The sequence below is a fragment of the Rhinopithecus bieti genome, unplaced genomic scaffold, assembly GCF_001698545.2.
Source record: "Rhinopithecus bieti isolate Rb0 unplaced genomic scaffold, ASM169854v2 scaffold_33444, whole genome shotgun sequence".
Classification (NCBI taxonomy): Eukaryota; Metazoa; Chordata; class Mammalia; order Primates; family Cercopithecidae; genus Rhinopithecus; species Rhinopithecus bieti.
In genome coordinates this window covers 972,801-987,862 of record NW_016814544.1, presented here as the reverse complement: position 1 = coordinate 987,862, position 15,062 = coordinate 972,801, and the positions used below count along the sequence as shown (strand labels likewise).

General features: G+C 45.4%; 1 protein-coding gene across 1 annotated transcript in view; it reads right to left on the bottom strand.

Moving 5' to 3' along the window:
• Nucleotides 1-2,612: 2,612 nt before the first annotated feature.
• SERPING1 (serpin family G member 1) overlaps nt 2,613-15,062 on the bottom strand; it is a 16,692-nt gene continuing 4,242 nt past the window's right edge. The window contains exons 4-8 of the mRNA XM_017851352.1: nt 14,333-14,467; nt 11,271-11,474; nt 10,937-11,076; nt 5,525-5,744; nt 2,613-3,129 (exon numbers count right to left, since the gene is read on the bottom strand). Of these exons, the coding sequence (XP_017706841.1) occupies nt 2,876-3,129; nt 5,525-5,744; nt 10,937-11,076; nt 11,271-11,474; nt 14,333-14,467 (953 nt within the window). The 3' untranslated portion in view covers nt 2,613-2,875. The remainder of the gene's footprint in view (nt 3,130-5,524; nt 5,745-10,936; nt 11,077-11,270; nt 11,475-14,332; nt 14,468-15,062) is intronic.

The following is a 15,062-nucleotide window of genomic DNA, read 5'->3' as shown; positions in this document are numbered from 1 at the left end:
AAAAAAAAAAAAAAAAAAAAAAAAAAAAAATTAGCCAAGGATGGTGGTGCACACTTGTGGTCCCTGCTACTCAGGAGGCTGAAGTGGAAGGATCATCTGAGCCCAGGAGGTCAAGGCTGCAGTGAACCATGTTCAAGCCACTGTACTCCAGCCTGGGCGACAGAGCAAGACTCTGTCTCAAAAAAGAATAAAATAAATAAATTCTCTTCATTTCCATATTTTTCTGTGCTTTCTAGATGGGTAGGAATCTCCTCTTTCCCTCTACCTGGATATGATAACTCGTTCATTTAATCATTCATTTCATAGTTTTTTTTTTGAGACAGTCTCTTGCTCTGTCACCCAGGCTGGAGTGGAGTGGTGCAATCTCGACTCACTGCAACCTCTGTCTTCCAGGTTAAAGTGATTCTCATGCCTCAGCCTTCCGAGTAGCTGGGATTACAGGCATGCACCACAACACTCGGCTCATTTTGTTATTTTTTAATAGAGACAGGGTTTCGCCATGTTGCCCAGGCTGGTCTCAAAACCCTGGCCTCAAGTGATCTGCCTGCCTCGGTCTCCCAAAGTGCCGGCATTATAGGCATGAGCCACTATGCCCGGCCTCCATAGTTTTTTTCTTGTTTCTTTTTAAGTGCAAGATACTTTGATAGGCTCTGTAGGGTCACATGGTGCAGGGAGTAAGAAGACACAAATTTAAGTTATAGTCAAGTTTGGGCACAAAGGAAATAAGCCTGCCCAAATAAATCACCTACTACATTTGAATTTGGATAATGTCAGATCAATTTGCAGCAGTCTGACCTTTAGATAGTTACTTAACCTGAGTTTTGGCTTCCTCATTTCACAAACAGGAACATTACCTGGCTCAGCATGATTGGAAGGGTCAAAGAGATTTGCAAGGTCCTGTGCCCACAGGGGTCAGAATCACCTTCCACCTCCTGACTTTGTTGGTTCACAATTCAGGTTAGTGCTGAGCACCACCTTCATCATGTCAGGATCTCCCCAAGGAGAGGGGAATCTTCCTGAATTTGTTTTCACTAGGCCGGGCACAGTGGCTCACACCTGTAATCCCAGCACTTTGGGAGGCTGAGGTGGGCAGATCACTTGAGGCCAGGAGTTCAAGACCAGCCTGGCCCATATGGTGAAACCCCGTCTCTATTAAAAATACAAAAGTTAGCCAGGCATGGTGGCGGGCTCCTGTAATCCCGGCTACTTGGGAGACTGAGGCAGGAGAACTGCTTGAACCCGGGAAGTGGAGGTTGCTGTGAGCCAAGATTGCACCGCTGTACTCCAGCCTGGCCGACACAGCAAGACTCCGCCTCAAGAAAAGAAAAGAAAAGAAAAGAAAAAAATAGAAACTCTGTCTCTACTAAAAATACAAAATTAGCCAGGTGTGGTAGTGCATGCCTGTAATCCCTGCTACTTGGAGGCTGAGGCGGGAGAATCACTTGAACCCGGGAGGCAGAGGTTGCAGAGAGCCGAGATCGTGCCATTGTACTCAAGCCTGGGTAACAAGAGTGGAACTTCGTCTCAAAAAAAAAAAAAAAAAAAAAAGTCATAAGAGGTGCTGTTACATCTCAGTTTCATCATTTCCTAACTACAGGACTTTGAACAAGACTTAGCCTCTCTGAATTTACCATATACATTTAAATTTATTGTGAAGATTAAATGCCTACAAAACTCCTAGTAGACGGCCTGTCTATGTTCCCAACAATGTTAGCTACTGTTATTGCTGTTGTCAGAGTTGTTGCATCTAATAAGCAAGATAGGGGCCATGAGAAATGGACTGCATTAATAGTCTCCAGTTAATGACTCTTTGCCCTGTCACTTTGTAGTGCTTTTCCAGTCTAACTCTAGGTTTGGTCCTGTGATTTGCTTTGGCTGCCAGGACAGTGGTAAACTTGACACAAGCAGAGGTGTGAAAAAGAGACTGCCTGTTTGACTCTTTTCCATTACAGGGTAGCCTGCTGGGAGGACATACAAGACGTGTAGAAGAGCCAAGTTGTCCTGATGTCCTGACTGAGGCCACAGAAGACCAGTCATCCCCTAACCAACCCAACAACTATACCTTACAGATGTATGAATGAGCCCAGGGAAGATCAGCCAGGTCCAGCCCAGATCAGCAAAACCACCTAGTCAACTCTGAAACTTACATGAAATAACAAACGGTTGCTGTTTGAAGCCTCTAAGTTTAATGTAACTTATTATACAGCAATAGCTGGCTGATACAGGAACCATGGGAGCTCTTGTCCTTTAATATTGAAGCAGCTGATATTCAAAGGCAAGAGAGAGGTATGGTGTGATGGCTCATGCCTACAATCCCAGCACTTTGGGAGGCTGTGTTAGGATGATTGCTTGAGCCCAGAAGTTGGAGACCAGCCTAGGCAACATAGTAAGACCCTGTCTCTACAAAAAATTTAAAAATTAGCTGGGCATGGTGGCAAACCCATGCAGTTCTGCCTATTTAGGAGGCTGAGGTGGTAGGACTGCTTGAACTCAGGAGGTTAAGGCTGCAGTGAACCATGATCTCACCACTGTACTCTAGCCTGGGTGACAGAGCGAGACCCTGCCTAAAAAATAATAAAAAATAACAAACAACAAAGGCAAAGCAGAGAAAGTCATGGTCTGCCAGGTTTTATTTGTAGAGTCTGGTGAACTTGAACAAGAGAAAGCTGCAAAAAGTGGTTTGGAGACCATGGCAGGGCCATGGAGAAGGGCTGATAGAAGCCAAGGGTGGCCAGACCCTCAGGGAGCCCTTTTGGTGGAGAGCAGACACCTGAGGCAGGAGGTGGCAGCGGCCAAGTCCAGGCAGGCAGCAGCAGGGCTGCAACTGAGCTGAGGCTGGAGAGGTAGCGCTCGCCCTAACCTGACCCTGCAGGTCTCAAGCCCTGGGGTCATATACTCGCCCCATGAAGACAGGAAACTTGTGTTGCTGGTCCCAGAGCAGGAAGAGGAAGGGCTGCTGCACTTCAAAGATGAGCAGGGTGCGGGCCACAGAGATAGCAGAGGCTGCAGCCGCCTCCACCCCAGTCTCTGTCAGTTCCAGCACTGTCTGGTGCTGCATCGCAGAAACCTGAAGATCTGGGTCCTCTGTCAGCCCACACAGGTTGAGGTCATAAGAAAAGTCAAAGAATTCTAGGGCAAAACCAGAGAAAAACAGAGTCAGAGGTCAGCATAAAACCCTCAGCTGATGGAGACCTTTGTCCTGAATTCTCTGGGTTCATCCTGAGTCCCAGTGCTCTCTTCCTCTTTCCTTGTTTGCCAGATTACATACTATACCCTCTGGTCCAGTTCGTGGGATCCTCTATTAGTGGGCCCAACACTGCCACTCTCTCAAGGTGAGAGGCCTTGCCCCCCATCCCTAAAACAACCCTGAAAAATGATGTCATTGTCTCCTTGTCTCCTAGGACCTTGGAAGTGAGGTAACAAATCAGAGATAGTTCATATATGAAAAAATGAGGTTATATGCAATGCTATGATGCTGTGAAATAATGGGAAAATATGCTATAGGAGCATCTTTAGCTCCAAATATTAGGCCATCTAATATTTGGTCTCAGATCCCAGTTCCTGACACAGAGCTACTAGATCCCTTGGAATTTCCTGGGTCATAGGAATGCCTTTTGTGCTAACGAGGCTACTCCTGCTGGCTCCTGGATGGGGGCTGGTCACCAGGAAGACTAAGTGTGATTAGAGCTTGGAACTTTCAGCCCCTCTGTCCATCCTCTGGGGAGAAGAGAGGAGCTGGAGATTGGGTAATAATCAATCACGCCTACATGATGAAGCCTCCTAAAGTACAGCGTTCTGAGAGCTTCTGGTTGGTGAACACATACATGTGTCAGGAAGGTAGCAAACCAAACTCCACAGGATAGATGCTCCTGGGCCCAGGACCCTTCGAGATTTTGCCCTGTGTATCTCTTCATCTGGCTGTTCATCTGCATCCTTTACTTAATCCCTTATATAATAAACCAGTAAACGTGTCTCCTGAGTTTTGTCAGCTATTCTAGCAAATGATGAAACCCTTACAGGGAGTCGTGGGAACCTCCAAATTATAGCTGGTTGGTCTGATGCACAGATGACAACCTGGTCTTGTAACTGACATTGGAAACAGGGGGAAATCTGGTGGGGCTGAGCCCTTAAACTGCGTGGGATCTGATGTTATTTCCAGGTAGAGAGTGTTAGAATTGGATTCAATTGTAGGACACCTAGTTGGTGTTCCCAGAGAACTGGAGAATTGCTTAGAAAACACTCCCACACCTATTTGGTGGCCAGCAGTGTTGAATGAAAATAAAAAAGAGATTTTCTTCCTATACAGATGGCATATACAAGGAAATGGTATCATGCATTAGGTAGTCAAGTTCTCTAACAAGGAATGAAGTGACGGGGTTGGACATGAGATCAAAGGTTAGAAAATGAAGCTGGGCACAGTGGCTCACACCTGTAATCCCAGCACTTTGGGAAGCCAAGGTGGGCAGATCACTTGAGGCCAGGAGTTCAAGACCAGCCTGGCCAGCATGGTGAAACCCCACCTCTACCAAAAATACAAAAAAATTAGCTGGGCATGGTGGTAGGTGCCTGTAATCCCAGCTACTTGGGAGGCTGAGGTAGGAGAATCACTGGAACCCAGGAGGTGGAGGTTGCAGTGAGCCAAGATCATGCCACTGCACTCCAGCCTGGGTGACAGAGTGAAGTTCCATTTCAAAAACAAACAAACAAACAAAAAAACAAAGGTTAGAAAGTGGAGTCTCTGGGCCAGGCACGGTGGCTCATGCCTGTAATCCCTGCACTTTGGGAGGCCGAGGCGGGCAGATCACGAGGTCAGGAGATCGAGACTATCCTGGTTAACACAGTGAAACCCCGTCCCAACTAAAAATACAAAAACAAAATTAGCTGGGCGTGGTGGCGGGTGTCTGTAGTCCCAGCTACTCAGGAGGCTGAGGCGGGAGAATGGCATGAACCCAGGAGGCGGATCTTACAGTGAGCAGATATCGCGGCACTGCACTCCAGCCTGGGTGACAGAGAGAGACTCCGTCTCATAAAAAAAAAGAAAGAAAAAGAAAAAAGAAAATGGAGTCTCTGTTGCCTCTCGTAAACTCAGAAGCCTCCAGACCTGCATTTCCAGATAGCTTCTTGCATATTCCATGGTGTGGTTGACTGTTTTGAAATATGTCTGGGGAAGAAGCATCCATAATTCACCTTGGGGAATTACCTGTACCACTGTTCCACTGCCTGCGTCACAAGGAACCATAGAAAAAACTCAGGAGAGCTGGAGACCCGGATCAGTGTTCTGGTTTGCCTCTGACTAGCTCAAGGGTAAATCATGGAATCTTTGGGTAAGTCACATAAAACTTCTGGGCCTTCATTTCCACAATGATCCAATGGGATAATAGCACCTACCCTTGTAACTGGCAGGGTTGCAGAACAAACTGAGATTATGGATGTAAAAAATACTCTAGAGAATGCTAACTACATCTTAGGGATCCCCCTTTCTCCTCTGATGGCCTGGGAGTAACTCCAAGCTTCCAGAGCTTACCCAATTTCTCCATGATTGACAGCATATCCTGGCTGGTCGTCACTTTGATGCGGGGCAGTGCTAGGAGAGTAGGCTGGAACTTGGACATTTCCAGCTTCTTCATGATGGCCTTGAAAACAGAAGGGCTGAGAGCCTGTTCTATGTCTTCAAGATGATGTTTCAGGTTCTGGGGTACCAGGATCACCAAACTCAGATTATGGGAGAGCTGCAGCTGCCCCACCTAGAAAATAAGAGATGCACCTTAACAGTCTTCCTACCGCAGCTCTCTCCTGGCCCTACCCTCTGTGTCACAAGGCTGTCCTGCAGTCTGCTGCCACAGTCTGTATTTCAACAAGCAGCAGTCAGACCTAGGCTTCCAGGCTTTACCATGAAATAGGGATATCAGATATCAGCTTAGATCAGTGCTGATCTAACTCTGTGCTGGGGAGAGGTAGAGGAAGAAGCATGAGTTTCTGATTATATCCTGACTCTACTACTGACGAGCTATGTAATATGGGCAAGTAATTTGATTTCTCTGAGCCCTGTTCGCTTCCTTCCAAATGTGTTGTGCATGTAGTATATTGCATGCACATTGAACCACCAGAGTTATCAGGTCAGCCTCTTTAAAACTACTGACGGCTCTTCACTGCCTATGAGATTAGGTACAAATATCAGTATGGCATTCAAGATTGTTCACAGGCTGGTCTTAGCCTACCTTTCCACTTTGCTATTAGAAGGACTTTCAACCATGCGCAGTGGCTCACGCCTGTAATTCCAGCACTTTGGGAGGCCGAGGCAGGTGGATGACCAGGTCAAGAGATTGAGACCATCCCGGCCACCATGATGAAACCCCATCTCTACTAAAAATACAAAAATTAGCTGGGCGTGATGGCGCGTGCCTGTAGTCCCAGCTACTCAGGAGGCTGAGGCAGGAGAATCGCTTAAACCCAGGAGGTGGAGGTTGCAGTGAGCCGAGATCGCGCCACTGCACTCCAGCCTGGCGACAGAGTGAGACTCCATCTCAAAAAAAAAAAAGAAGGACTTTCAACTGGTGACCAGACAAAACTTGTAAGAAGTGCAGGGCCCATGGGTTTAATACAGGGGCTGTCAACTCAGAGTGCATTTGCCTCTCAGTGGACATTTGGTAATGTTTGGAGACATTCTGGTTGTCATAGCTGGCAGTGGGCAGGGAGGACGTGCACCCAGTGCTACTGGCTTCTAGTGAGTAGAAGCTAAGGATGATGCTAAATTCTACAATGCACAGGACAAAGAATTATCTGACCCAGTATGTCAATAGTGCCAAGGCTGAGAAACCCTAGTCTAATAGGATATGAGACTGTCATTAAATGGTATTATGATTGAGGCTGAAAGAACAAAAAGAATCTAGAAGAATGCAGAATTCAACTGGGCAATAAAGAAGTTAACTGAAAGCAATCAATTGTTGGAACCTGAATAGCCCAGAAAAAGTAGGTTGTAAGCCAATTTCGGCTGAAGAGGATGGACATGGGGTCCCTGCTGACACAGGACTCAAGTTGGATATACTTATTTGAGTAGCATGTGCCCTTCAGGTCCTATGTATGAACTTTGAATCTCTGAACAAAAATTTACCATGCTGTGGTCCTAAATTTTCAAGCCAGTAACCTCGGTGTACCTGAGCTGGTAAATCTCACCCCCTTCCTTGGGTAAATATCCTTAAGTGCCAGGAAGATTTAGAATTTAGTATGGGAATGACAAAAGAAAGCAACTTCATCATGTTAAAACCAGGTGTTAAGTTCAGGGTAACCTGTATGTTTGTTATTTAAAATAGTGATTGTAATTTTTAAGAGAATCTGACATGCTAGTTTTAGGCTTTTAAGCAAAGTTGTAGGATAATTTCATTAAGTGTGAGAATGATATTGGAAAGTTGGCTAGAAGTTAATTCACTCTTCAAATTTAATTTTTAGTTTACAAGTGAGCTTTAGGTGCTGGGATGATATGGCCAAGCAGAGTTGTAATTATGACCTGTCCCGTATTAGATGTGTTTAAAAAGGGTATCAGCTGGGTGAGGTGGCTCATGCCTGTAATCTCAGCTACTTAAGAGGCTAAGGTGGGAGGACTGCTTCATCCCAAGGAGCCTGGGTTACATAAGCTATGATTGTACAGTCACTGTACTCCAGACTGGGTGATAGAAAAAGACCCTGTCTGGTAAAACTACATAAATACATTAAAAAAAACAGAAAATCGGGCATATTAAATTTTTAAAGGGAGCTTAAAATGCTTATGGGAATATGAATTATGTTTGTAGACAGAACAAATGGTTTAAAGGAGTTTAATCTGTTCAATATGGCAATTAATTCAAGAACAAATGAGAGTTAGTATTTTTATTTAAAAACACTATTCTTTTATAAAATTTTATTTAAAACCCTATTCTTGTTTTTTTTTTTTTTAAGACAAGGTCTCACTCTGTCACTCAGGCTGGAGTGTAGTGTCGATCTCGGCTCACTGCAACTTCTGCCTCCCGGGTTCACGTGATTTTCCTGTTCTAGCCTCCCAAGTAGCTGGGATTACAGGCGTGCACCACCACGCCTGGCTTATTTTTTGTATTTTTAGTGGAGACAGGGTTTCACCATGGTGGTCAGGCTGGTCTTGAACTCCTGACCTCAGGTATCTACCCGCCTTGGCCTCCCAAAGTGCTGGGATTATAGGCGTGAGCCACTGCACCTGGTCTATTCTTTGTCTGTGTTTTGAGACAGTCTTACTGTGTTGCCCAGGTTGGAGTGCAGTGGCATGATCTTGGCTCACCACAACCTCTGCCTCCCAGGTTCAAGCAGTTCTGTGCCTTAGCCTCCTGAGTAGCTGGGACTACAGACATGCACCACCATGCCTAGTTAATTTTTGTATTTTTGGTAGAGACAGAGTTCCACCACGTTAGCCAGGCTGGTCTCAAACTCTTAGCTTCAAGTGATCCGCCTGCCTCAGCCTCCTAAAGTGCTAGGATTTCAGGCATGAGCCACCCGCGCCCAGCCAAATCACCCTACTCTTAATGTAGCAAGTTCAGCTTAAAATTAAAAGGCAAAAGTAAAATTTTAATTTTGCATTTGTCAATACATTAAATTAATTATCTGTTTAAAACCCAAGGAACTCTAAATAGTGGCTTTTTAAAAGTACTCCTCCTCCTTTGGCTTAAAAAAGAGAACTCAGGCTGGGTGCAGTGGCTCACGCCTGTAATGCCAACATTTTAGGAGGCCGAAGTGGGCCGATCACTTGAAGTCAGGAGTTTATGACCACCCTGGCCAACATGGTGAAACCTCGTCTCTACTAAAAATACAAAAATTAGCTGGGAGTGGTGGCAGGTGCCTATAATCCCAGCTACTGGGGAGGCTAAGGCAGGAGAATCGCTTGAACCTGAGAGGCAGAGGTTGCAGAGAGCTGGGATTGTGCACTGCACTCCAGCCTGGGCAACAGAATAAGACTTTGTCTCAAAAGAAAAACAAACAAACAGACAAAACTCATATTGGCTTTGGGAGATAGAAATTACTCTTCATATTATACCTCCTTTGTATTTGAGTATTTATTATCGATATTATATGTTCAGAATGCTTACCTCAACCTATCACCTCACCTCAATGGCTACAACAGTCTATCCTAAGGGATTTTTACAATGATTTTTGGTTTAGACTTTTGTGTGAGACTTTAATAACATTTCTAGAGAGAAAATACTGGTTCTTATAATTCAAATAATTACATTTAAACCTAACTTGTTAAGTTCTTAATTCTTAACTTTCTACCTAACATCTATGGCTTTGATTAAATAGCTATTCTAATTGGTCTGAAAAAATCTCATATTTATACCTCCCTCCACGTATCTTGAATTTGAACAATGCCCTGGACCTGTCACATATATTCACTCTTCTGTGCCTTATATGCGCTGTCCTGGTTCTGCTAAATGAGTCATGAATGGTCAAATACATTAGATAGGGATGGATAGATGGGTGGATAAGTACCTGAGTGGATAAATAAGTGAGCAAAGAATAGTCAAAAATAATCTCCTCAGCCGGGTGCTGTGGCTCATGCCTGTAATCCCAGCACTTCGGGAGGCTGAAGGTGTGGATCACTTGAGGTCAGGAGTTCGAGACCAGCTTGGCTAACATGGTGAAACCCCATCTCTACTAAAAATACAAAAATTAGCCAGGTGTGGTCGCAGGCACCTGTAGTCCCAGCTACTTGGGAGGCTGAGGCATGAGAACTGCTTGAACCCGGGAGACGGAGATTGCAGCGAGCCGAGATCGTGCCAAGGTACTCCAGCTTGAGCAACAAAGTTAGACCCTGTCTCGAAAAAAAAAACCTCCTCTATGAAGTCTTCCAGCCACTTTTACTAAGTGAGTAGCTCCCTTTGGCACCCTCTATTTCATTAATTCATTTATTCAACAAACACTGAATGAGCACCTATGATAGGTGGCATTGTTCTAGGCACTACAGATACAGAAGGAAACAAGACAATTCCTGTATTCAAGTAGACAGACAATATCTTAGGGAGACAGACAATATCCTAATCAAATAAGCAAATAAATGACATTATTTCAGATGGTGATGAATGTCATGAATATAATAAAACAGCAGTGATATTACAGGGTAAGGAGGAGGCTACTTTAAGGGGTGAAGACCTCTCCACCAAGGTGACCTCTGAGCTGACACCCAAATGACCAGAAGGAACAAGCTATGTGAGCATCTGAGTGAAGAGGGATCCAGGCAGAAAGAAAAGCTAAGGAAAGCTCCCAATGTGGAACCAAGCCTAGCATGTTCCAAGAACACAGCCTTTGTTTCCTAGTCAGGTACTGAGACATTGTGACAGGTCTGTGTTTTGCCATGCTAAAAAGGTGGAAATATCTGGTAACTGAGCATGAGATAGCTTACCAACTGGAATCCTCTGGGCTCCATGTTCTGTCTTCTCTCCCTCCCTATTCACCAAACTAAATTGTTCAATTTCTGCTAATGCACTTAAGTCATTTAACTCATGTGCACACATGCACTTACCACATATATGCATATCCAAGGATATACTGATACATGTGTACACATGTATATGTATGCTGTACACAGGTACACACATACACACATACACACAGGACTTGCTAAGCACCAGGGTCTTCTGATGAGTTGACTGGAAAAAGAAACATGTGTAGAATAGGAACACAACTCACATTTTGCCATTCAATGTAGTAGAAATGCATGAAGAAACTTGAGAATCCTGTTTCCAGCCTAAAATACACAATGCCTGCCTTGGCCAAGGCTAGAGAAAGGAGAAGGAGAAAAGATAGGGTGAAAATACAGATGGAAGGAGTAGAAATGATGAATTTGTAAGCATGTACCCCAAAATGATGGGACGACAGCAGAAAAAAATGTCAGGAGACTCAAGTGGGTTTCAAACAGGAGAAGGAAAGGTTAAGAACTTACCTTGGCCTTCAAAGTCTGGTCAATGAAATGGGCCACAGGGTACTTCTTGCTATTCATCATGGGCACTTTTATAACCGAGTTTTTGAAGTGAAAAGTTTCCATTCTGGTTTTTTTGGGATCGAATGTTGTCTTCCACTTGGCTAGAGGGAAGAGGTGGGAGAGGTGCTCTAATGCACGTAGGAAAAGGAAGAAGAGGAGCTAAAAGCCTTGTGAGCAAAGGGTGGGGCAGGGACATTGAGATCTGATTGTAGAACTTGGGGTTAGGTGGGTTTTGAAGCCATGAGGGGAAGAAGGATCCAGAATGGGAAGACCAACTGGCTAAGGGCCCCCTTACCACTCAGGTAGATAGCATTGAGGAGGACAAGGCGGGTATCGGAGGGCAGGCTGTCTAGCAGCCGGCTGATCTTGTTGTTGGTGTTCTTGGCCACCCAGGTGTTGATGAGCTCCAGGTTGGCATCACTGTCATTGCTCAGGACTCTGGGGCTGCTGCTGTACAGGGTCCGAGAGGCATTCACAAAGGTGTCCCTTATGACCAGGTCTGGGGGTATGTTGAGAAAGGGAGGCATGAGTCCCCTGAACACATCGTTCCTTTCCATGAGCAAGATTTGAGAGTGAGCATGCTTCCTATGGCTCTATCTGCTCACTCTAGTGAACACGGCATGGTGGAGCGGTCCAGCCCACTCCTCTTACAGATGTGCCAAATGAGGCCCAAGAAGGCAAACTCAGAACCAGGAATCAGAGAAGTAGCCCTAAGCCTTTGCTGCCTCAGCTTGCTATGTTACTATGGCTCTGCAAGATAATCTTTTTGAGATATTAAATTCCATTTGTCTATATTTTTCCTCTTTTCTTCCCTTAATTTGGCATGGGATAGACTGCTTCCTGGCCTCGGTGGAAGTTTGTGACAAAACTTTCTGGCTTTTGCTCTCCAAAAGCCTTCAGTCCACTGGAAAAAAGAAAAAGCACTCGAAAGATAATTTTTCTAGGACTAAGTAGATTAAAGATACTTTCCCAGCTGGGCATGGTGGCTCACGCCTGTAATCTCAGCACTTTGGGAGACCAAGGTGGGAGGATCACTTGAGGCCACGAGTTCAAGACCAGCCTGGCCAACATGGCGAAACTTCGTCTCTACTAAAAATACAGAAATTAGCTGGGCATGTGGTCGTGGGCACCTGTAATCCCAGCTTATCTGGGAGGCTGAGGCAGGAGAATCACTTGAATCTGGGAGACGGAGGTTGCAGTGAGCTGAGATGGCGCCACCGCATTCCAGCATGGGTGACAGGGTGAGATCCTGTCTCAAAAAAAAAGAGATGGCCGGGGCGGTGGCTCAAGCCTATAATCCCAGCATTTTGGGAGGCCAAGACGGGCGGATCACGAGGTCAGGGGATCGAGACCATCCTGGCTAACACGGTGAAACCCCGTCTCTACTAAAAAAATACAAAAAACTAGCCGGGCGCGGTGGTGGGCGCCTGTAGTCCCAGCTACTCGGGAGGCTGAGGCAGGAGAATGGCGTAAACCCGGGAGGCGGAGCTTGCAGTGAGCTGAGATCCGCCCATTGCACTCCAGCCTGGGCAATAGAGCGAGACTCCGTCTCAAAAAAAAAAAAAAAAAAAAGAGATATTTTCACAGGCTTTGCTGGCGCCTATGTACAACATAAGACCAAGAACCTTGCTTGGCACAGCTCCAGGGTGCAGCTAGATGGGGATAGAAGCCCTAACATATTGAATGCTGTTACATTTTTCGCCTACCTAGCAAGACAGCGGGATAAAGCTGACTTACAGCTTTGTAAGTAATAAATAAATGCAACGTTTCTTGAACACCTCTGAGCCATATTTTCCCACATCTAAAAGAGGGTGTTTTAGATGATGGGGTGATAGGTGAGTTTTTTATTTTATTTTTATTTTTTATTTTTTTAGAGACAGGGTCCTACTCTGTCACCCAGGCTGGAGTACAGCGGCATAAACATAGCTCACTTTAACTGAATTCCTTGGTTGAAGCAATCCTCCTGTCTCAGTCCTTCACAGCTGGAACTACAGGCATGCACCACACCTGGATAATTTAAAAAATTTTTGTAGAGATGAGCTCTCTCTATGTTGCCCAGAGACTAGTCTCGAAATTCTAGCCTCAAGCAATCCTCCTACCTCAGCCTCTCAGTGTTGGAATTACAAGCACAGTGCGCCAGACCTGAGTATTGTTTTTATAGCTTTAAAAAAAAAAAAACAGCTTGAAAAAAAGTTTTCCTTTTTTTCAAAAAGGGAGGTGGGTAGATTAGTGTAATGGTTATTAAACATTTTAAAGCAGCAGAACTACTTTCAAACAAAGGCATGTCTGAAGCTCACAATATAAAATGGGCCGTGGATAAGGCTGGGTGGGGAGCTCAGAGCCCAGCTGGTCCGTCTCCCTCTCACAGGAAGTAGTGAACCCTTCCCCACCGCTGAGGCTCCCACACCCCACTCCCACTATGACTCCAGAAACAGCTTTGCAGAGCCCTAGTGCTCTGAGGTACAAAGTCGGAAAACAACTACATTAGATCGTTTTGTAAGTTCATTATTACTATTATCATTATTACCTACTTAATAACATAATACATGTAAAATGATAACAAATTCACATAACACAAAAATAAAAAGAATGAGAGTCCCAAGACTCCTTTGACCCAAAAATTAGCGAAACAATTTTTTGTCTCTTTTATGTCTATAGCTCGCTAGCCCTCTAGCCCTATCTATTAATGAATGCATATGGGTATTCTTATTCTTTTTTTTTTTTTGAGACAGAGTCTCGGTCTGTCGCCCAGGCTGGTATACAGCGGTGCGATCTCGGCTGACTGCAACCTCTGCCTCCCGGGTTCAAGTTATTCTCCTGCTGGGACTACAGGAACATGCCACCACACCTGGCTAATTTCTGTATTTTTAGCAGAGACAGGGTTTCCTCATGTTGGCCAGGCTGGTTTTGAACTCCTGACCTCCAGTGATCCGCCCACCTCAGCCTCCCAAAGTGCTGGGATTACAGGTATGAGCCACCACGCCCAGCCCTAGCCCCAACATTTTTTTTTTTTTTTTTAATAGAGACGGGGTTTCGCCATGTTGCCCAGTCTGGTCTTGAAGGCCTTGGCCTCCCAAAGTGTTAGCATTACAGACGTGAGCCACCATACCTGCCTGGTTATTTTTATTCTAAAGCAGTTGATGAATGCCAGAGACTTGCCTAAGGTCTCACTAGAAGAACAATCCAGTTCCTGCAGTGACCTGATGCTCCTGCCAAGGTCTTCACTTGCTCCGCAGTCCATCCCTGATACTGTAGCTCCAACATTCCCTCTGTCCTTTCTTTTCCCAGTGCTGGGTTCCCCTTCAGAGTCCTCTCAGGACCCTCCTCTGCAGACACTGCCCCTTCCTGGGCACTCACCTGGGCTGTGGAAGATCTGAGAGACTGAGGTGACACCTTTGGTCATGAAGCCCTTCAGAGCCTGGTGGACACAGGTGAAGTCCTTGGGGTAGGAGAGGACGCTTTCCAGGTTTGTTTTGGTGTTCTCCCCAGCCCCTGCAACAAAGGGCAGAGATGAAAGATACTTGCAGGATGAGTCGGGGGACCTTCCTTGGGAATGAGGGTTGGGGACCAGGCTGAAATAGAGGGTATTCCCTGCTTCGGAGGGGTCACAGATCATCTGAGCTGAAAGTGTTCTCTCTCTTTTTTTTTTTTTTTTTTTTTTTGAGACAGTCTTGCTCTGTTGCCCAGGCTGGAATGCAGTGGTGCAATCTCAGCTCACTTGAATCTCCAGGTTCAAGCAATCCTCCCGCCTCTGCCTCCCAAGTAACTGGGACAATAGGCACGCGCCACCATGTCTGGCTAATTTTTGTATTTTTAGTAGAGATGGGATTTCAACATGTTGGCCAGGCTGGTCTCGAACTCCTGCCTTGGCCTCCCAAAGTGCCGGGTTTACAGGTGTGAGTCACCGTGCCCAGCCAAGAAAGATTCTGTAGCCTTTTTAGAATTCTCTCCGGGGAGTAATAGCTCTCTCCCCACTGCTTGTAGTAATTTGTTTGTTCGTTTCCTAGGGTGATTACCCAATGGGACTTGACAGTAATCCCTCAGGATGGCAGAGGATTTACATTTTTTTTTTTTTTTTTTTTTTTTT